Source organism: Homalodisca vitripennis, chromosome 4 (assembly GCF_021130785.1).
Source record: "Homalodisca vitripennis isolate AUS2020 chromosome 4, UT_GWSS_2.1, whole genome shotgun sequence".
In the NCBI taxonomy this organism is placed as follows: domain Eukaryota; kingdom Metazoa; phylum Arthropoda; class Insecta; order Hemiptera; family Cicadellidae; genus Homalodisca; species Homalodisca vitripennis.
Window position 1 is genome coordinate 118,204,936 of NC_060210.1, and position 25,156 is coordinate 118,230,091.

General features: G+C 32.9%; 1 protein-coding gene across 1 annotated transcript; it reads right to left on the bottom strand.

The window, feature by feature from the left end:
- Positions 1–1,472: 1,472 nt before the first annotated feature.
- LOC124360002 (dopamine beta-hydroxylase) lies at positions 1,473–24,938 on the bottom strand. The gene is made up of 10 exons (XM_046813227.1): positions 24,859–24,938; positions 20,818–21,047; positions 18,440–18,586; positions 14,536–14,796; positions 12,185–12,382; positions 9,958–10,042; positions 6,645–6,811; positions 5,434–5,616; positions 4,852–5,039; positions 1,473–1,896 (listed from the first exon to the last, which is right to left on the bottom strand). Exons 1-10 carry the CDS (start codon positions 24,899–24,901, stop codon positions 1,671–1,673), a joined length of 1,728 nt encoding a protein of 575 aa, XP_046669183.1. The 5' UTR covers positions 24,902–24,938; the 3' UTR covers positions 1,473–1,670.
- Positions 24,939–25,156: the final 218 nt, after the last annotated feature.

Below are 25,156 nucleotides of genomic sequence, written 5' to 3' on the forward strand. Positions count from 1 at the left end.
GATTTACTTAAGTAGAATTAACCAATAATACGAAATGAAGTTACAGTCGTGTTCGGATTCCTTATGTTTCACTTACGGATTGAAGACAATAAAGATGTGAGATACTCGTATAATAAACATGCAGAGCATTACATCTCTTTCCTAAATTCAGAAGTGGTTTTATACAATATGTGTTGGATCAACAGCGTATTGTTGCTACTGTTCTGTGCAAGCAATGAGATTATTCACTATCCCAGCTGGTTTTATGCTGAGAAGAAAATTTGCTACATTCTACCCTATAGTAAACCACTAACGATCTAGTACCCAAATCATTATACACATAATTCATCTCATGATATGATTTCAGGTGTTTTAAACAATATGTGAAATGTTTTGAGTTAACTCAATCCTATGAGGACCAGTGTCTGATCTATCAGACATTATCCTACATGATGATGAAAAGAGTCTATATCCAATTCATTCTGAGATTTTGAAAAATTGCTATATTTCTACAAACAATGAATTTCTTCTATTCAATTCAAATTCTGTATTTTGTATTCCAACAGTTAATAGAACCATGTTTCTTACATTTTTATGAAATGATTTCACCTACTAAATTATGATTTTATTGTACATTGTTGACACTGCTACAAAATTATTTATCATAATGTGTAATTATGATTTGTACACATTTTATTATTATGTGTAACATAAATGTAATATGTTAACAAGATTATTTGCTTTATAACCAAATCAAATTATGTATAAACATTTTTTCAAACTATGCTGTTCTGACTCTGAATAAAATAAATTGCCAAACCTTGTATTATAAATTCTTAATGTAATATTACAAACTACAGTGTTTTGGACCCGCAATTTCCAGCAATTAAACTCTTTTTTGTTCTCTTAGGGTGAGAAGCTGAGAAACCTCTCATTTACTTAGTCTGAAAAGGACCTTCATGTGGTGGAATTGGACACTATATCTCCATCATGTCACCTTAGAAGAAGGTTGAGTCATGTCATCTCTGTACCATCCCCTCCAGTCAAAGCGAGTAGGGGTAGTAAACCCTTATGCTCAGGTTAGCAGCTGTTTTAACACTTGGGGAGCCCCACAAACTTCAATAGTAATGCCCCTCAGTAGACCAGGCCTATTGACCTACTCTTACATCCAAACATCTTGACATTTGCATTTAATATGTGTCGTTCCTAGACATCCAAATGGGTTGCCCAGATTTAAGTGACAAATCAGTTTGTTCCTGTGTATATATTCAACTGGAAGGTATAAACCAGCCAGAAGTGAATCCTCCTGGAAAAATAGAACAAAGAGCTTAGCGCTTTAGTGATCAACAACGTAACTGTAAAAGACCCGGTTCTAACCTAGATCAGTAGATCCCTAGATCTGTATTTTTGTATGATCTTAAAGCTCATAATGAATAGCAATGGAAATAACATGAATTTTGTTGGGAATGAGAATGATAAAAGTACAATGAGGATTTGTTATTATCATTGCCTTTATTTTTATCATGATCATTTCATGCTCAATTTCAGTTCATTTTCAATAAACAGAAACTTATGGTAATATTGTTTTCTTACTATTAGTTAAACTTAAAAGCAGGATATGAATTGCTCTCTTTTGGAATGATGAGTATCCTTCATTTCAACATGCATATGTCCTATTAGGTCTTGTGCTGTTAGTCACATATCCGGGGGGAGGGAGGAAGCGGGTACAGGACTGGCGTGACCGGAACACTCGTCCAGTCCCCAGGGAACCTCTCTCCACTGCTCTGGTTACACTGCATGTAGATGGGGGACTGCAGATACAACTCATGCAGAACACTAGCTCTCACAGGGTTCCAGTCTATAGCTCTGTAGTTGTCTGAGATCCCCATATGAGGCGATGTTGGTTGCCTCTCCCATCTAAAAACCATTTTAAACATTCACTTTTATCCATTTTTAACCACTAAAATACATGTCTCTGAATTTTTATTTTTCAAGATTAGAAATTCATCTAGAGATTTCAATTGCATTTTTACATACAGAACAGAGGTCAAATAGTCTTTATTAACCATTGAAATAGATTTTGTCCATAAATGTCAAAATTAAAATATATAAAACTATACAAGCCTAATTCGAATTAACAGTAAAACTATATTAGCCTAATTAAAATGAACAGTAATCTCACAGTCCAAGAATTCTTTTATAGAGTAAAATGGAGTTTTAAGCAACCAGCTGTACATTCTAGTCCTACGCATATTTTTAGGCACAGTTTTGGCAGATAGTGGCAATTTATCGAAAAAATGTAAATACCATACAGTTTGTGTGATTTGGCATTCTTTGTAAACTATGTATTAGGATGTAAATTTTGCTTTTTCCACATTTATTATGACTATGTATATTTTCTGTGATGACAAATTTATCTAAGAAGAACAAAAAAGAGGTGTAAGGTTATTGAGCGGTATTAAAATATTGTAATATAATTTTATTTCATATAGAAACAATAGTAGTCACCAAATCTATTACATTACTAGAAACATAAAAAGAAAGAAACTTATAAAAGGGAAAGTAAATACATGAGGAAAGAACTGACAGGAAGGGACTAAGTTCACACATTAGCCTCCCATTTTAATTCATCCTTGAGATCGGTGGACAAACCACCTTACTATAAAACCCCAGATTAAGATATCATCTTGAAGAATTCAAAAAGGGACATGAGATCTAAAATAATTAAGGATGCTGCTCTCAGAAACAAACTCTGTTAAATGTATAAGAAATTAATTTTGTGTCAGTATTGTATAGTACCTACAAGACTTCTCATTGTAATAATCATTACTGTTAGTTGTTGTACTATTAAGAGTAAAATTATTATTGATAAGGTAAAATGTGTGCTATCAATTGGTATTAGTAACTATAATTACACATTTATTGATATCACCACCAGGCTTCAATTTTCAACATATGATTGATACTTCTGTTATTGGTCTCTGACCATGAGTCATCAAGATCCACTCAGTATAGAGCCAAGTGAAGATGTTAACCATGTTTTTCAAACAAGCAGAATTTTTCAAAATTTCCTCATTATACAAGAACTTGTATTAAATGTTCACCATTTTCAATCTAGCCATCACATACCTAAACATTTACTATGGTAACATTTCCAAGAATATTATGGCTAGTAAATTATAAACTATCAACAGGAGTTCAGAAAGGAAAAGTAACCGTAGGGAAATATGTTTATATTACCATCATATACCTTACTGAATATTTGGAGAACAGTTCCAAAATAATTTATGCACTACACTTTTGTTACTATACTGTGTATTTTCATTTATTGCAGGTAGTTTCCATAATAGGTTTCAAAAAGTTTTTCTGTGTGCTGTCTGTTCCTCTTTGTTTATCTTCAACTTTCTAAAGGAATAAGTTCAAGCAATAAAATACAACTTCTATACATTTTGAAACTAATATATCAACACAGTAGTGACATTTGGATTAAAGCTGAAAATAGCAATTAACACCAATGATATACAGTAAAAATAAAAAATATCCTGTTAAAAAAAGTCTTATCAGTCTCAAACAAATACTAAATACAATAATAAGTGAAATATGACAAAGAAAGCAAGCTTGTGGTACACACACAACTAGTGTATAATATGAGCAAATAAAATATAGGATAATAGAAGACACCGCTCCTTCTTACCACCTCCCCCCACCCCATTACCTGCCTGCAGTGCTAAACTGTTTCTTTTGACGTAAACCTCATTTCTTTTGATGTACTTAACATCAAACAAATGCTCAACCAGTGTACAGTTTCAAGATACTGTGTGATTAGATTTCATTTCCTTTTAGAGAATTCACAAGCTCAAATTGAATTAATGTGACTGTGTAATTGGGTGTGTGGCTGGCGAAGCTAATGTGTTTTCAATGCCACATTGATGAGATATGGTTGGTATTTACGTGATCAATAAATATTGTGAGTCTATCATCAATATTTCTTATATGGCCTTGAGATTAATGATAGAGTTGCAGGTGAAGCTATTAAAAAAATGGTCATAATTTTTTTGTGATAAATAAATCTTATATATATAAAAATCTTGAGTCACGATGTATGTTGCCAATAAACTCCAAAACGACTGAACCAATTTCAATCAAATTTCACATGTATCCGTAATTTAGTCTAACTTAGAAGATAGGATAGTTATTATCTGAATTATTCGCTTATGTCGTGAATATAAACGAATAAAATGAAGAAAAGTTTTCAAAGCGCCTGCACATTATAACCTGCAATTACGAGATAGATACGTATATTAAACAGTGAAACACTATTTGAAGGCGCTAAGTTATGATGTATAATTGTCTAAACTAAATTTTTGGTTGAACTTAAAGGTTGAGTGGTAGACCACTTTGTAATAAAATACATTATGCATGTACAATACATTTTTGACATATTTTCTTGATCGTGACATCAAGGTAAAATCTACATCGGGGTTGGAAATATAATTTACTTCAACCAGAAATGCTCATACGCGGGCAAAACTTACGAAAAAGCGTGCGAAGCCGCGGGAAACAGCTAGTATTTTATATAAATCTACTGTTGAAAGATTGATGCCTACCATGTGATACCATGTATTTAAAATTTATTGGAATTCATATTTCAGTGAGTACTCAAATTTTGGAAAATTTGCCATTATTGTTATTGGTCTACAATTTGTAAAATTATTGACTAAAATGCTTTGGAATAATATTGTTAAAATATCAATTTAAAATGATAATACAAAGTAAAAAGTAGAATATTATTGCTCTTAAAATATTTGCAGAACATATTATGGAGTATATAACACATCCCATCATATTGTACATACCGTACTGCTTACTTACTCATGGACTTGTCGAAAGTATGTTTGCAGACTCTGGTCACTGATGGCACTCTTACACACCTCCAGAGAAGTCTTGGGGTAGTAGTAGATGTAGTTGACACACATCTCATCAGTGATGGCAAACCCTCCCAGCGTTATGTTGGGGCGACCGGTTGTGTTGTACAAGCAAGTCGTAATCAGAGCATCACCCTTGAACATATTTTTAATTTTGTTACTAGTCATATTTTGATCGTCCAGAAATGTTTTCATTTTTCTGAGTTTCCATGCATCTTGCTACTTGCACTTAATTGCACAAAAGACACTCCATGTTCCAGGCAATGCTGTATGCTTCAAAAGTAGTTGCATGGCTTGCTGCAAGAAGGTACTTATATGCTCCCTAAAATGGATCCTAGGGAGCATTCTACAAAAATCGTGCCTATTTAGCAATTTCAATATCTCCCTTTCTCTTTCACTCCTCATTTAGTATTATTATTAGTTTTTGTTAATCTTTTGCCATACAGGGGTGACACGCATTCAGCATGCTGGACAGGAAAGGTGTTTAAATTTCTTACACGTTTATAAACACAGATATACAGTAACTTACAGGAAGAACTTTGACAGCTCGCTTCAGCAGTCGAATCTCTTGAAAGTGAGTGCTATAGTGGTTATCCCGGTTAAGTTCTGGAAGCTCCCGACCATCCCGAATGTGCCGAGTCATCACCCGAATGCCAGTCAGGTGCGTGTGCAGCTGGGACCCAAACACTGTGATACCCTCTGGAGGAATACTCTGGGGATGTAACAAACATTAGTAGTGAAAATAAATTGGAGGTTTTACATTCTGGAACTAAAAAGTGTTACGTTTTACCCAGTCTGTTTTATTAATATTCAAATATTAAATTTACATTTGACATAATACATGACAAGGACATTTGAATGAACAAGACTTTTTTGAGATTAAAAAAAATACATTTAGTAAATAATGTGTTTAAAATAGTATTTTAATTGTAAAGCAAATGTCATGTATTTTAGAAATTTAAGAAAGTTTTGATCCGTTATATTTTGTATGGGAATAACAATAATAACTTTATTACAATCAAGAACGGATCCAGTATTGAATTTTGGAGGTGCCACCTTGATTATAGTCTACCATTATCTTTATTATAAAAGGTTATTTTGCATTTCGATACAAAAAAAGGTAAAAAGTTTAGAAATAAATTTACTAATACTCAAGTTTAATTCATTAATTACATTAGTTACATTATTATTTTTTTATGGTTTTAACCATTTTATTTTATTCCTTTCAATACAAAAGATTAATTATAAGATTAATTATTAAGATTTGTTTATAAAAAATTTGTTTTTCAAAATTTTGGCAAGAGTATGGCCCCTATCCTGATTACAATCTTATTTGCAGTGTGACACTCATCTTATGCTCAAAATTAATTTTTAATCAATTAAACCCTTTGAATAGGAATCGGTTTATTTAAAAGGATGAATATGTACAATCAGTTTATGTAATTGATTAATAGACTATTTCATTTTATTCAATAATAGTTTGCTTGCCTTAAGTCAGTCACCAATCAGTAGTTATTAGTCAATTTACATTTGTTTTAACTTGCTTCAGAGTACAGTGAGAGTAACTTACGTTAAAAAAGTGAGCAACAGTTTAAATAAACTAAAGTACAGCGAGTTTTGAGGGTTTGCCTTTCCTGAAATGGTTCTAGTTCTGTAAAAATAAAAGGGTTTGTTCACACAATTATTAGAATTACTACACCATTTTTATCCTTTTCCTTTTCGCATTAGCTCCACACTCACCACCCCCGTGCACTCTGAGATGCAATAGCCACTGAGTGGGAAATGAGGCTGTCCTGGAGGTATCGCCATCTTGTCTATATACTCCAAGCCCAACTCTATAACTCCAGCATCGTGTTGGCGGAGGGTTGGGCTCACGTACACTCGCAGCCCAGAGCTGTCGATCCAGTCTACAATAAGAGATAGTCATTGTTAACCTTGCGTTTACTGTATGCAGATCACTAGGTTGTTTTATTACTATAATTCAGGATACTTGTGGCTTTTATTGCTTAATTCGCTGTTTATTTATAATGCTTGTAACTAAGCACAGCTCCAATTTGTCTTAGTCTTATAAGGACCTTTGTCCTGCTTCCAGAGTGACAGGATATTTTGGATGGGTAAGGTTAGGAGGAGGAGCCGCCTCCTGCCGAAATTCATAAGGAAAAGTTTAGGGAAATAATCACAAGTCATGTCCCCTAGGAAGAAGGAGAAGCCAGCTCTGAACCAGTCTCTCCAGTCAAAGCAGACAGGGAGTGGCACACCCTTATGTCTAGACTGGTAAGAACCATGGACTCTTAGGAAAAAGTAAACAGTAAACTAGACCTATCAAATTACCCTTGCACCCCAGAATCTTGACATTTTTGGTTAGTGATGTGCCGCTCCTGGACATCCATAAGATTGCCCAATTTCAAGTGACAAATTGGTTTTTGCTCTACCAAGTGTGGGTTCAACTGGAAGGTATAAACAAGCTAGAAGTGAACCCTCCTGGGAATCTACTAAGACTTACAAAGGTCTCTAACATATTGTTGCAAATATTAAAGCAGTGATACTCTAGATTCCTATTATTTATGAAATCACGTTTAACTTTTCATCACCCTCTACTCTTTATGTTTCATTCCCTTCCCCTATACAGTGGCACAACTAGGACATGGCTTTGGGGGAAATGAATCTTATTGAAGAGCATACCAAACTCTAACGTGATTAATTAATTTAGATAGGCCTGTTTCAAAATATAACATTCCACTGCTGTATTTAAAACAAGTTTAATTTCTGTTAAAAATTGCTGGTAGTTTTCAAAATTTTATGGCTTTTGGGAAGGGGGGGTTCTAACCCCTTCATTCCCACTTAGTTACGCCACTGCCACTATTCCACATGATCCCACAAAATAAAACCCTACTTTGTATAGTAAACAATTCTGCCTGCAAAGACAATCTGTATAGTTTTATTTACTGCAAAGTAAATGACTCTGGTATTTTCCTATAATATACTTTACAACTGTTTAGTCAACTGTTGTGCTACTGTTGAAAGAGCCAAGTGAAGCGTGAGGTTGTTCAACAGTCCCAAACAAGAAATCTAATACTAACTTGAAATCTCAAGTTAGTATTAGGACTAAAAAACACAATTCGCTAGAGTTGTACTAAATTCAGTAATTGGTAGTTTCTAGTTATAGCCATAGGATGTCACTGTTAACTGTGTTTCAGAGAGATTCTGTGTTGAATGTTCTCTGTAGTAAAATTGGTAAAGAGCATCTGGAGGAATTACACATCATCCTGGGATTTCATTACAATATTTTTTACGCTTTTATGTCCTGTCATGTAACATACACCTAATAGAAGTTCCAAAAGCCTAAGACATCAAACTTTGATTAATATTGATTTAACTTTACTTTGATTTGAACTTGATTTAAAGGTAGCACAGTTTTAACCAATCTAGATCAGACAACTTATTGCAGTACTATCCACCTCACTCATACTACATTGGCTCTTGTACTTCTTTGTTAATAAAACTCTTCATACAAATCTATTTACTGTATGGTATGGGATGAATAGCCCTAAGAGATGGCCTATTCTTCGTCAAAATTTTTTATAATCAGTATCTACCAGGAATCTAAGACAACGTAGTGTAACAATAAGATTACCTAAAATGGAAAATTAAACCAGTTATGTACCATTCAGATGAAGATTTCATTTTTCGAACCTAACAACAAGCTTTATTAGCCTGGAAGGAGGTCTGATTCTAAAGAAAAACAAGGTTTGTAATATATATATTACCACGTTTTACCATTGTTATGGGACTAATCAAGCCTTTGCCCTATATTTTCATGAATTCAGGGAGTTTTACAAAATTACTGTTTGAATAAACACAAAATTTCCTGGATTCCATAAACACAATAATCTTAATCAGCCTCTACGATACTGCCACCATTACAATTTTCTAAGTTGTTTCATACAAAAAATGTAATTAACAGGAGTTTTATATAGCTAATACAGCTGTTGCTGAAAAGGCTCATAAAATGTTTTTGAAGTGTACAGCTAAATAACCTCCACAGCAAAAAGTCATATTTATGTAGCTACGAAAGGAAGGGTTGATTTAAAACGAAAAAGGTATTTAGCTCCATTTACGTTCCACTTAGGGCAGCGTCTGAAATCTAGCACTGTCAGAGCAATGAGTGCACTCAATTGAGCACCTGATGAGAGAACAAGAACACCTTTAGTTTGCAGTGGATTGCTGGATAGACCAGACAGACCTTCTTTGTAGACTATGTGTCTCTGATGTCAAAACGGTGCATAGTTTGTTTTAAACATCTTTTTCACAGACTTTTTGGATCCCTTTAAACAGACGTTGACTCCAGATGCTAGGAGTCAAGTCTCTGACAATGTCAGATTCCAGACGCTTCACTAAGCAGAAGATGAAATGGAGCTAAATTCAATATTCATATCAAATCATATTAATTGTGATAATAGCATATTAATTTCCCTGTATCTTAAGAGCCATCAGTAATGATGGCCATCTTGATTTCAGTACCATAAGAACAATGTTAAACTTAAAACGCATTCACACCCTTATTTTGAGTTTGTAAAATTATGGGATAAATCTTATTTTAAATATATCATTAATATGGATCCAAACGCTTTATGCTTTTTCAATTTTTTTATTGGGTATTCAGAAAGAAGGCTCAACTTTTTTGCATTTCATAGTTTAAATATTTAAAACTCATACACATTACAAGAGAAACTCAAATCCGTTGGATGCATATTATGCATATCTTTAAAATGAGACATCTCCCATTATTCTAAAACCAAAAATAAAGGTGTAATGATGTTTGAAACTAAACTTTGTTTTTATGGGGTAAACTCAAGGTAATTTTACTACAGCTGGCTCTTAAATGATGTGTAAAGACGATAATTAGTTTTTGCGTCAACAAAGTTTACAGCTGTAGTATTAATAATTTCTGTGAATTATTGTATTTTAAATCTACTCTTAATTCTGTACAGCATTACTCATACCATTATAGCTTAGTGATTTGACAACTAATTTACTTAAAGTAATGTCTAACCTTCTCTGAGCTCAGGATTATTGTAATGCACCTCCAACATGGCGTACAGGTTGTATCCCTCACCCCCCACAGGTAGCCCAGCTTCCTGCAAGGTAAAAGGGATTAGTACAGTGCTTCAGGAAAATATATTGGGGAAAATAGTGAGACCCAATGTTTAACAAATTTACTCCTTTGAACACACCTGTAAAGGATGATAAACATTGTATTATTAGTGAAAATTAATACCAAAAGTAAAACATTTTAAGTTATGGAAATTATAAATAACTTCACTTCAAAAGTTGGGGAAATTTTCAAAATATTCATTTTCCTCTACCCTCAGACCTTAGAGAGATAATGGTTTGTTTATGGTCTATGCATGTATACTATGCATCTTCCTCCTCTCCACAGAGTCTACATTCGTTACTCTGACTAAGGCCTACCTTCATAAGGTGCTTCCTCAGAGGGCCATGTCCTGTCAACATTCCTAATATCAATCTTATATCCTCCTTATTCTGGTCTAGGAGAGCCCAGAATGGTTAAGGGTGCTGTCCACCCTTTAACGTAAGGAGAGATAAACAATTTGGATAGTCTTAATCCTGAGGCTCTACTCCAATTATTGTGTCTTGTCCTCTTTTCCCAATCTTTGACCAGAGCTTTAATGATGGAGAAGGCTATCCCACAACCTGGCTCAGGCCCCACCAATGTGGATTCCGCTCCCTTTTTGGCGAGGATGTCCACTTTTTCATTCCCATGAATACCTTCATGACCCAACCGAGTGTTACTCTGTTATTCATTGCCAGCTCTGCTAGAGCATTCCTGCATTCCCAGACCGCTTTCGAATCAAACGAACAGGTATCAAGTGCCTTCAGTGCAGCCTGACTATCAGAAAGTATTAGGTATGATAATCCTTTTGTCCTCATTTGTATGAGTCTTCTGGAACATGAGTCTATTGCCATGACCTCCGCCTGAAAAACCTTGGCATGTCTTCCTAGGGGCACAGCCATGTCAACTCCAGGTCCATGTATTCCGTATCCTGCCCTAGAGTCAAGGATGCTCAGAATGCTTACTATACTTTGTAGGTAAGTGAATTGTCTGGGGAGGGAAACAGTGTGGGGAGGAGAAAAGACTATCAAGTGAAGTATGCCAGAGCAATACACTTCATTATTTACAAGTTTGTGGAGAAAGACAAGGTCAGCCATACACCTGCACATTTTAAGGGATTGCAGACTCAGCTCATGAAATAAATTCTCAATTGGAACTGGTATAGCAAACCAATCTTAACACCCAACGACCGAATAAAATGGTATTAAATTCATCACACAGATACCTCTGATACGAGTTCCAAGCTGGAGAGCCACATTCAAGAATCTGAGATACTAAAGTTTAGTAAAATGTCTTCATAGTAGCTAAATTTACTAAGTGTTTTATATTACGAAGACAAACATTTTGTTTGCTATTCTACAGATGCTATGATGTCATTCAGGATTCAATGACGGTGTCAATAAGATGCCATATGTCATCTTATGATGTCATATAAGGTGCACTTCATACATCATGATAGTTCACTTCATTTTACCAAGAATAGTACATATACAGTTTCTTATATTTTGCAAACCCCAGTTGTTCAAATTATTAAAATTAATTTGAATTTCTACACAATCCTCCTCTTAAGAAGGAAAAGAGAAAAGTTTTAACATTGTCAGCAAACATTAAGACATCTTTATTTCTCGTAATATCTGGAAGATTATTTATAAAGAGGAAAAAAGGCAAAGATTGAGAAGAAAACCTTGTGGAACCCTAAAAAAAGAGATTTGAGAGTGAATGATGATGAAGTGAATCTTACTGATGAGAGGTGGATTTAAAGATATCTGAAGATAAACATACTTTATACTAATTTCAGTATAAAACCAATTTAGATATTTTCATGTGTAGATGACTTCCCTTGACCTTCTCAAATCAACACACATGTTGTGTGACAAAGATCCAGTCACATATTGTACCTTAGCTTGTGACCATTGCTGGATCAAACATGAACAATACTCAAATACAAGAAAGTTCAAAGAATATGTTCAGTCAGTCTTGTATCAACCTACTTTGCTATTGATTTTTATTTGTTCATTCCACTGTAAAATGTTAAATTAGACAACAGCATTAGCTATCTTACATTGCCTTCAACCAATGTCCCAGATTGACATATCAAGTTACAATTCAATTTTTGTCACCAATTTAATAACTGGAGGACCATCACCTGAGGAAAGTAGAAGGGTGTAGCTCCCATGGCCCACGCAGCCAGCACCTTCTTGCAGACCTTGATGTCCTCTGGTCTGTCCTCGCTGTCACAAGGGCCCCGGTACAGCGGAAACTCCTTATCAGCAGGACCCTCGCAGTGGAACAATTCCATGTGGTGAACCAGTGGCTCGTTGCCTTGTGTGATCACTGGCTCAAACTATGACAGACAGTATGATAGAAACCCTCAAGAATAATTACCATTTGAGATACAAGACCTTGGTGTACTCTGGTCTGTCCTTGATGTCACAAGGACCTCAATACAGGAAAAATTCCTCATCTGCAGGATCCTCACAGTGGAGCAATTCTTCATCTGCAGGATTCTCGCAGTGGAACAAATCCATGTGGTGCATTGTCTTGTGTGGCGCACTGGCTCAAATTATGAAGGCATGATAGAATCTCTTAAGGATGGTTACCATTGGAATTAAAACTTAATTGATAAAAAACACATGATAGGCTTATCAGATATAGAAGAAACAAATTAAGGTTAAATTTATTGTGCCTCAAAAATCAGTAGTCATCCCGCTTCATTAGTTTTAATGCTTAAAAGTAGATACATATAGAGTCCACTATAGAAAAAGTGACTATATATCTGAAAATACTGATTGCTAATTCAAATTTGTTTAACATTCCAGAATTTTAGTTTAGTAACTATGTACTGTATTATTCTTTATTTCCATTTAAAAACAAAATATATTTAATTTTCAATAGGTTTCAAGATATGAAAATCTGAAATTTTATTTGAAAATATAAAAATGTAATTTAGATTTCTAGAAGTAACTAGTGAGGAACAATTTTAATGTTCATATATACACATTGATGTACTAATAAGACAATGATACAATTTTGATTTTGTGTTATGGACATATAACTGATATTTAAAGGTTACTATAGTTTATTTTATCACCATAAGACCTACACTATACACAGTGTAACAAAAAGAGTAATTAATTATTATCTAGTATTAATCTTTCATGTCAATTGGTGAGAACAAAAGTATAATTTTTCGCACCTACGTTTTGAATAAAGTGTTATTTCAAAACCCTTGTGCAGCTAATGTGCACAGTCCTAAGCACCAAGAGGGTGATTATTATGTGGAGAATCACCAACAAGCCTCAAAGTGTTTAAAAGAATCCAAGCCTTGTTTCAGAAATTACAAACTAAAATGAAAAAAGGGTAAATTAAGTTACTTGACAAAAACTCTTTTATAATATTGCTTGAAAGGCATACAGCAAGTGAAGCATGAAATGCAATTTGAGAAATATCATCCAACGCTTGCAGAAATGTCTCAGAATGTTGTGTCAGAACAGAGGGCAATACTTCTAGGCGTAATGAGTCTGAACTACTTGAGTTATATGTACAAACATTAAAAAAACTTATTAAACTGTTTTGTAAAACTTCAAACACCTACTTTCCCCATAATAATTATACTGTACTACTACTACTAATGCTCAAAATGGAGTTTTTGACTAAACATAATTTTACATGATTATATTACTCTTACACTACCAATAGGATATTATTCTTACATTTTATAAAATCAATAGTTATATGAGTACTGGTCAGAAAATCGATTTTTAAATGGATAATTTGTCATTGTAACCTTTTTATACACATTTTAAAACTTTTTTATGGAGGGTTGAGTTTCAGACACTGCACTTAGTCCTAAAAGGACTCTTATTTATGTTCTTGCATATATTTTATTGCTCTTAAACTTTAAATACTGACCATATCTGAAGATGTAAAAGTACTATGGACAAAACATATTTATTATTATAATACATTTCATAAAAAATTTTGGGTTTTGGATATTATCATTGAAAAATAAAACAGCACATAAAATGTTCAAGATTCCCCATCTTCATGAACACAATGACACGATGTCTATAGTTAATACCTTATGGAAATCTACACTAAGATTGTATCATGACTGTGTGTAAATCATTCAATATATACCATGTGTCTCGAAAGTCTTACACCCCCTCCCACCTTATTTACTGTTGAACACAATATATATTAACCAATATCCATGAGCGGAGTTATTAATAGAATAAAACTCATGGTGTTTTTGAGATTTATAAAAACTTCAAGTCCCAACCCTAAATGAGGAATTGGTGGTTAATATATTTTGTTATGTAACTACCATTTAATAACCTCATATTTATATTAGTTGATGTATTTCTGTTCAAAAGCTACTGGGGCTGGAGGGGGGCTCTCTTGTGACACCTGGTAGTGCTGGAGTGAACATTTTTTTAGAAATTTGATTTTGTATACAAAATTGAGCAGACATCATAATGACAAATGGAGTCACACCTTGACGATGTGGTGCTTTCTGGAGAGACGTTCGTCCAGCCTCACCACCTTGCACCAGTAAGTAGTATCACCACCTGGCACTTGGTTGTTGTCCTCGGTCACGGTGAGGCTCCACACGTCCGAGGCCATCTGGACCACCGAAGCCAGGTTCTTCAGTAGCTGGGTCCGCTGGAAGCCGTGATCTGTCAAGGTCATGTCAAGTCTCTTCAGTTGGAACAGTGGACCTGGACCGGTTGCCCACACCACATGTGTTGTGCCTTCCTGCACAACGGTAAGAGTATGTTAAAACATAAACAAATTATAAATTACATTATTTATAAAACCAATACTTATATGGGTATTAGTCAGAAAATCTATTTTTTAATTAAATTTTTTATTGTAACCTTTTTATTCACATTTTTTAAACTTTTTTATTGACGGTTGTCTCAGACACTTCACTTAGTCCTAAAAGGACTCTTACTTATGTTTATTTCTCAAATCTAAGTCTTTTACCTTTTTAAAATTTACTAAACAATTTGTAAATACTGTATTCTAAACCTATCATCAGTTAACACGCAAGAGATGGGACCCAAGGCAATTCACTGCAATTTTTGGAATTCCATAATATTTTTATGACTGTCAATATTAACAGCTTATAAGGTCATCTTATTTCTTCATGGAATTTTGACAATCTCTCATGTCCACACAGTGGATGTGATGTCTCATGTGTGAAAGAGTTGTATTTGTCCATTTTTTTTGGACTGCTGCAGTATTTTTACTGATATACTGCAGTACAGTATATCATTAATAAATATAATATTTAAAGGAAGTATATGCAAATGTTAACATAGTCTTAATAGTTGTTTCTGTGTATAGCATAAAAGAATTGTATATTGCAAATATTTGCAAAATTTGTATACCTGTCAAACAACTTTTATTTACATTAATTAAATTTGTATAAATGACAATAGGCGAATTTAATTTCAATAAACATTGAATCACAAAATTCAATGTAAAAGACGTTTGACAGGTATTTGGTCTTCCCATCATATGTTATTTGGTTATTTAAACACATATGTGACAGATATAACCAAATACAAAATAATTTAACCCTTTGCATGCCAGCCCATTTTCCAAAAGTACTACCCAGAAACGCCAAGGGCATTTTCAGCAGTTTTGCAAGCTTTCACTAAATGTATCATAACTTTTTTATTTTTTAACAGATATTGATGATTTTTTTACCATTATTTTGCTTATGAAATGCCCTTGTTCTGTTGGTAAATTTTAGTTGCATAAATGTACTTTAAACTTATAAAAAAGTTAAAAATTAAGAAAAAAAATTTAACCCTTTGCATGCCAACGTACCGGTATTACGGCCGTCGGCTACTCAACTGAAAATCGCCAACGGCCGTAATATAGGTACGTCACGTTTTTCGCCTGTAATTTTCTTATAGTTCATCTGATTGCCGCGAAATTTTTACTAATCGATAGTCGATTAGTTGCTTTGCAACCACAAAGTAGTTAATTCCTTTATGGACTGTTTGTTTGGTCGTATTTGAGCTTCGCAGCTGTTGAATTGTTTGGTCGAGATTGAGGTTACGTTCGTGTTGCTATGCGTTGTTTACGTTTGTAATTCTCTCATTAATTTTGTTGTTAGGGCATTTTTACTATGCCCCTTTTATTAGATTCATTGGTACTTTGGGATTATACCGACCACACCCAGACATGAATCGTTATTTGACATTTAGCTTCAACTGATTAATAGATTAGCGTAGAACAATATTTCGTCGATATAAAACAGGAATTGTCTTATCGCAAACCCCTCCCCATCCTCAGACAGTTGACATTTAGCTTCAACTGATTAATAGATTAGCGTAGAACAATATTTCGTCGATATAAAACAGGAATTGTCTTATCGCAAACCCCTCCCCATCCTCAGACAGTTGACATTTAGCTTCTACTGATTACTAGATTAGCGTAGAACAATATTTCGTCAGTATAAAACAGGAATTGTCTTATCGCAAACCCCTCCCCATCCTCAGACAGAGGTCAAAGTCGAGCGGTGTAGTAGATAACGTGATTGCAGAGTCTCGCCGCCCGTTCGCTTTGTTGTACTTTCGTATTTTACCCCTACATTTCTCCAAACACAAAAATTCAACAAAAACAAACATTACCAAACAAAAACTAAACTCTTTATTGAAAAAAAACACACAAAACTTGTTATTATTCTTGATCAAACTCCGCCACCCAAAATGCGAGTGCCTCCGGCCAAAGGAGCTTCCGAAGCTCGCGCTGATGTCAACGAAAGAAAAACATCCCTCGAGATAGTATCTATCAGTAAATATAATTCTAGAGGGGCTGATAAGAAATATAAATTTAATTGTAATGGAAAGGCAATTATGTACCATGCAAAAAACTTAAATAATCATGTGATGCCGCGCGGCCTGCCGTAATCGGGATTCTCGAGAAAGATAAGATAACAGCGACCACAATACCGATCACAATACCTGGAAATGCTTGTTGATTGATGGAATGTTAGTTCTGTTACTCAAATACATTGTTTTATAACGTTCTAAGTTCATTGAAAAAAGTTTAAGCGAATCTGACCTCATTAACAATTGATAATCTTTGCAAGTTTGTAATTTTGTAATTAAAGAGTTGTTTTTTCGTTCTACAATGTTTGTTTATAATATATCTATAAATTTATATTTTTGTGTTCTTCATACTGGTGTGGTTGGTATAATCCCAAAGTACCGATTTGTATAGTGTCAAATATTGATTTGTGAATATAGTGTAACATTACATACAACGTCCATGCAAATTACAAAAACTGTGCCCGCGTCACGTTTAGTGAAAAAAATCATAACTGGACTTCTATATAAAGTAGGCTTTTGAAATTTTGTAATTAGGTTAAGGGTTAGATATAGTTTACTAGGATATAACAGGAAATCAGCATACATTTTTGTTTAAACCACTTATTTGTGCTAAAAAAAATGTTTTTTGGAAATTTTAATTATAAAAAATAAGGGCTCTGTGGTGTAATGGTAGCACATTCACCCGGCAAGTGACAAATCCGGGTTTGAGTCAAGGCGGAGCAAGTACTTTTTGTGATTCAATGTTTATTGAAATTTACATATTGTTTTATATATATATATATATATATATATATATATATATATATATATATATATATATATATATATATATATATATAAAACATTTGGTAGGAAGCACAGCTGAACAAATTATAAATAAGAATATGGCAAGAATTGTGGTCTCTGAATATATATTTTTATTTATTTATTTACAAATTAATTAACTTTGAGTAAACCTAATTTTTGTCTTTCTACGACTGTGTTACAAATTAGACTCTTTCTAAAACTATTTGTTTATAAATATAAGTTATAAAAACTTTTAAAAATACGAAATTAATAATCATTTAAAAACTGTTATTTGATTTAAATTTTAAACCAATTTAAAATTAAAATGCAATAAATTTATATAAATTTAAATTCATAATACATCAATATATAAATTGAGATGGTAATATTACAAATAGAATATAATTATTATAAAAAAATATAATTATGTATTTAAAAACTGAAACACGTTGATGCCAGTTATAATTATTGCTTTTAACAGAGTCACGATCTGCTATAAAAATACCAAAAGGCAGCTGGCTCGACTATAAAAGCGGATATTGAAAAGTATTTGCTTTACTGCACCATTACACTACATTCGTGTGAGTTGGTTACGTTGGAATCAATTCACTAATACCATTTTATTCACATTCAGCCCCACTGTTACTCAAAAGTATGTGTAAATATTCTGACTGAATCCTCACATGGGGGTGAACATGAATAGTCACCACCACTTTTATTAATAATAACAATTTATGTAGAACAAAAGAAAATGTATAACGTGCCTCAATAACATAGTCGTAGTCATCGCAAGTGTCAAATTTCTTGGAGAACACGAGTTTGATGACATCCCCCTCCCTCTGCCAGCCCCAGTTGTGACAATCTTGCTGTGCGTCACGGTAGAGCTTCCCATCTTCTGTTGTCCAAGTGTCCTGTATCACACACAACATTATGTTTGCAGTTTATATAGATCGAAGTCATTCACAGTTTTCAATTTTTAATTTCCCTAATAAACAACAGAGTGCAATAAAAATTTTAGAAAAAATATGTTTCATACGACTCATGTATATTTTACTCTGTAAATATAATTGCCCAGATATAAGTGACAATATTTTTTATTGTTCTATCCAGTCTATGTTCTGTTGACATATATAAACTATGTTTGAAGTTTGTTTTTGATGATGGAAGGATTGTGAAGGAAACAGGATTTTCCCGGACATTTGCTATTGTTTAGTGATACACAAAATCAACATCAATATGTTTCAAGATCTGCAATCTGATCTCTTTTTCAGGTGAATAACTAATCTAACACATAACTTGTAGTTACACAAGATTGTAGATATTTTATGTTCGTTTTTCACCTGAGAAAGAAATCAGATTGCAGATCTTGAAACTTAGTATTTATGATTTTTTTTGTATCACTGAACAATAGCAAATGTCCAAAAAATCCTGTTTCTTTTAGGTATAAACTAGCGGGAAGTAACCCTCATGGAACTTTCAGGAATAAACTACAGAGAAGTGAACCTTCATGGGGACTTTCAGCCTGGCTATCTCAAGATACAAGATACAAGATACAAGATACAAGATCGTTTATTTTCCATTAAGTAATACAGTGATTACAATAGGCATCGTCAGTTACATTTTGTTATTATCTACAAACAAGATTGTTCATTATCATAAATAAACATATAGATACACACAAAAATAAATAGCACATATAACACAGACATTATAAAATATTACATAAAATAAATTAACAGTTATTATCAAGTTTGTAAAATTGATCCTGCTAAAGCGTTCGTGTCACATGTCATGTACTCCTCAATATTATAAAATGGATTTTCTGCCAACCAACCCTTGAGTAATAATTTAAATTTATTTAGTTCAAGGTACCAACATTCCTTTGGCAGTTTATTAAAAAGTGCAATGTTCATGCAATAATGGCTGACCTGGGCTTTCTTGAGCCTTACAAATGGTAATTCTAGCTTATAATTAGATCTCGTATTATAATTGTGTATGTCCTGTCTTAGCTGGTAATTATCAATATTTTCCCTAACATTGACTAGAGCAGAGAAAATATACATGTTTATAACAGTCATTATTTTATATTCTTTAAAAATAGGACGACAGTGTTCTCTACTACCAGTATTTTTGATAACCCTTAGTGCCATTTTTTGCCATATCAAAACTCTCTGAACCCCACAGCTGTTCCCCCATAGATTTATACCATACGATAATATAGTACTATCTTTACTTCTATTAGCATTTAGCATCTATCTTTACTTGAGACATGCTGAATTCTTTGGTAATCAAGAACAAACCCTCCTCACTGGGAATGGTTGTGAACAAAGCCTTTTTGCACTGATATTGACTCCTTATCTGTTCCTCTACTTATCATCACTGTAGGGACACTTAAGGTAGTCAGATAACAGTAAAATGATGGAACACTGTAAATAAATTAAGACACTCACAGTTATTTGTTCTATTGTTGAACTGTTGCCATTGTGAAGAAACTTGAGATCAGACATGCATTGTCAGACTAAACTTGCAGTGAGTCAGTTGTTCGTTATCTAATTTCAACAAGCACAATGTAATTTCATTTATTAATAAATTCTACAAAAAGTTATTTGTGTCTGTTTCTTTTAAAATTAGTACTTTTTAGATATTTTAGTATAAATATTTTAAATGACTTTAATTTTTAAATTTCACTTGGCAATTCGACCAAACTTTTTTTGATAGAAACTATTAACACAAAGAGTTTACAAAATTTCGGTTAAAGTTGGATGATTAGTTTAAAAAATAGAATGTTTTAATTAAATCACACAAATAGAGAGACAGGAAACAAAAAGAGATAGACCATTGCTTGCATATAGTTTTTGGCTCCTCTTGAAACACCTTGTAAATGTTGAGTCTCCATTTATTTCTTAACATTTGACGTTTAGTTGTAGTTATACTAACCAGTTTTAAAGAATAACTTATTTCCATTTTTGTACTAGCAAGCAAAGCTTTTCAGTATAGCCTCTCTAATTTAGGAATCAAAGAACTCTACGGAATTTTTATTTATTGTGACCTGGTACACCTTTATTGTACTACTCAGTAATTACTGGTATTTACTTTATAACTTTAATAAACCCCACAGCACTGCAACCTACAAGTCCTTTACCTCCAGATGAGTGTGCCCCCGCCAGTCAGTCCAAAAGAAGCATAGATCAGCGCTGGCAATGTCCCCGTAATCGGAGAAGCCAAGAGCCAACCAAGATCCTGTAGGGACTTGGGAGTGTAGCTCCATGGAGACGGTCCGATCATCGTAGTCCAGTCTCCAGTAGAGGGTATGAGCACCTCTGGCATCCAGAGGCAGAAAAAACGTTCCAGGAGGCAGAGTCTTGGACTGACCTAGATCAGTTATAGTGAGTACACAGAGTTATATTTTGAAAACATATCAAATCTCTTGGAAACATTTTGTAGAGAAGACTTTTACTCCGTATCAATATTAATTGTACACCTCTTCTTTCAAAGCTACATTCCCCAAAGGTAGGCCAATTGTTTCATTATAACTGCTAATATTAATATAGCATACACAATTTCGTAACAAGAGGTATTTTTAGGAGCAATAAAAGTTACATATCTAAATCAATCCTTAGATTTTTAAAGAACACCTGCAGTCTTTTGTATGGTAGTTACATAATTCATCCTTCCATTGTTAAATCTAACAAGCACTAAAAATGCTCAACATATTGACTGCAACAGATGCACTTACTACTATTCTGCATGTCCTAACATTGGTCCATATCTCATGTCACAGTGAAGGTGAAGAGCTAGCAGTACCAGCTGGCCATCATGATTTTAGCCCCATAAGAACAATGTTTAACCTCGAATCCTTTAATGCTCTTATTTTTAGTCAAAAAGTTATTGGAGATGTCTCATTTTAAAGATTAATTAATATGCATTCAATCTCTTTTGGTTTTTTTAAATATTTTAATGGTTATTCAGAAAAACATCTTTAACTTTATTGCAGTTTCTCGTTTGAATATTCAAAAAGTACACACTTTAAAAGAAATCTTAAAAGGATTTGGATGTATACTAACCACACCTTTAAACTGAGAAATCTGCCGTGATTCTTTGTCTAAGGGTCTAACAGAGTTCGAGGTTTATCATTACTCTTTTTGGATAAGACTCAAGGTTGTTTAAATACAGCTGGTTCTTAAACGTTTTTGTACTTTCACTTGCAGGATTTAACAACTAAGCATGAATTTTGAAACTGTAGTATCCTACACAGGATGTTTAAAAATTGAGAATTTACATGTAACCTTTTGGTGTTAAATAATTATATCAATCAATATTCAAGGAAAAAACATGAACATTACAGTATTTTTTAACATGCAAATATTTAAGTTTCAATATCAATCATCAACCGCCTTGATTTTACTTGTAGGAAGTATTTAAGATAAATTTCAGGAAAAACGATAAGAGTAAACCAAGAGAGGAAATAGATAGGATAAAGATATATGATACACATACTGATCACACATATTGAAATACAATTCAAAATTTGAAGACATTAATAATTGCAAACATAATTTTCAGGAGGGTTTTAATTTATATAGAAAAACAAAAATTAATTAATACCTATTAATAATTTATTGGAAATAGTAAATGCATTATGTACTTAATAAAAAGTGTATGCTATAAAATACTATCATTATTTTATTAAATATCATTTTAAATTCTTTAACAATTAAATAGATTATTAATTTACATTTATAATTTCAAATCAACAGGACAGCAACTAAATTTAATTTGATGACAAATACCACTACCTGCTATAAATATCCATACCATACTATATAAAGATCTAATAAAGTCTGTATGTGTGTTTGCAACTCAATCACTTAAACACTACTGGATTAATTGTACTGAAATTTTACATAGACATTCTTAAGGTTCCTTGGTTGACATACAGGCCTATTCCTATTTTGAAAATCTCTCCGGACTATGCTCAACTGGTCTTGAAAACCCCCTTAATACTCTTATTATCCATTATATTTATGGATACTTTACAAATATCATGTTACATGTAGAAGCTTTTCTTTGTTTTGATTTGTTTTTATTAGGAACTAGCTGTTACCGCGGCTTCGCACACAATCTTTAGAAAGGTCCTTATATTACTTAGTAAAAAGCAATTATGCGCGATTAGCCGCGGGGGTAACAACTAGTTCGTCAATACATTCGTAGTATTTTATAACGAAAACTCTTGATTTTCAATAAAATACCAATTACAACCAGATACCCACGGCTTCGCACGCGATTTCCTGCAGAAAAATTGGGACATAGGAGGCATATTTCTTTTGAACGTCCTTATTACCATTCTGAGATAAATAGTCACTGAAGGATACTCCAAGCTCATGAACTATTTAAGATTTAAATTTTAAAACAGTCTCAATATGCACTTGTGAAATAACTGGAATTTTTCTCTAATATTCTATGATTTTTGTATACAATTGAACTATATTAGCCCAGCGTGGACAGGAGTCAAAAGTCAAATTCATTTGCACACATACGATGTAATAAATGATGGCGCTCAATGTAATTTTGAAACGAAAATAGGCATATATTAGGTACATATTATTACAGTCTAATGATTATGAGCTCCAGATGTTAAACGAAATTGCGTATGGTTTTTATTTTATTGAAACAAAATTTGCTGATTCTCTTAAGCTTACTTTATGCTTTCAAACTATAAATGTAAAGAAATTTAAAATCGTAATTAAATTATATAAACATATTTGTTTGTCGCATTATATATGTTTACAAAGAACAGCTGATTAAATTTGAACAGGCTCTTTCACTTAACAACATATGTTTGCTGCAATGCATTTCTTACGGGTATTTCCGTAACTTTTAGAGACCAGTGGGGCGGAATCCTGAATCGGGAACGGGATAAAAAGTATCCTATGTCTTTCTCCCAGTTCTTAGCTACCTCCCTACCAATTTTCAGCCAAATCGGATCAGCCGTTCTTGACTTATAAATAGTGTAAACTAACACGACTTTCTTTTATATATATAGATTTAATCAACTACAGTAAATTTACATTATTTATTACATTGTAAAAGTGGGTAAGAAGATTAAGAACTTCGACTTAGGATTTCTTTTTTTAGTTTTTACTGGCCTAAAATAGTTTAATTGTTGGAGCATTTCAATAAAATATGAAGTATTGGAGAAAAATTCAAGAAATTTAAGTACATAAATAAGTTTCATTTTCCTACTTCAGGGCCCCATCATTAAACTTAAACCCAAAATGGATTGAGAGATTGGAATATATTCCAGTGACTATCATGGTGTCCTTGATTTCCAAAATGAAATTGCATGTGAAGCCATGGGTAACTGCTAGTATAAAACAAACTCCAAAAATTTCTATAAAATAATGCAAAGGTTTCTGGAAATTGCTAACATAGAAACTTAATCTCAAATAAGTCACAAAATATTATAAAATTTAATGTGTTTGATAAATAACAATATTAAACACTTAGTCATTACTTTAACTTTGTTCATATCCTAACAAATAAATGAACTTGTTGCCAACATATAAAATATTAAAACATTCTTTTTGTGATACCTAATCCTCATTCAGCAAACCATATTACTAACAAATAAGTATAATTACTAAACCATTTACCTATTACTTAGTTTTAAGTAACAAATAGTAATTGATAAGTAGATTGTTACTTATTTTTGAACAGACAAAACTAAGTAATTGCTATCACTTGGAACACCAAAAAAATCCTTCAATTTAATCTCATCATAGTTAAAATTGAATACATTTTCATTTATATGTAACAAGCTAATAAAAGTGTTCATTTCCATCTATCTAGTAATTTCTTACATAACTTTCGAAGTATAAATTTTTTGTTAGTAATAAAATATAATTTTAATAGTTTTCTTTTACTGTAATTTATTCTATAACCGCTAAATCTCTCAAAACATTATTATTACCAAATATTCAACAATTTATAAAGTAGCAGCCCAGCATGCATTCAAGAATTAATTAATGCATAAAAATTATTATTGGTCTCTCAAATAAATAAATATTTTAGAAGGAATATATATGTTTTGTTTATATATGTTATATATTATACCTAAGTCTGCTAAAAGTTTATTGTTTTTCATTTAATTTCTTAGACAGAAATTGTGTCCAACAACTAGTACCTGAAGAGAGAAGAAGGCAGAGGAGAAGTGTTCCAATGAACATTTTGAATAGAACTGACTGTCCCTAGCATATTCTGTGGGTGGAGGGGTGACAACTCCCCTTCAGTTTCTCCTTCCACACAAAATCTTATATGAAGAGAATCTAAGATTATCAAGGTTTATCATGGAGCCATCAACCCATTTTAAACACACATTTAAACCATTCATTAAAATGTTTTGTGTTTAGCTTATTTATTTAACAAAGCTCAACAATTTAAACTTACACTGCTATACGTGTATTGCATCCTAAATTGAGTTG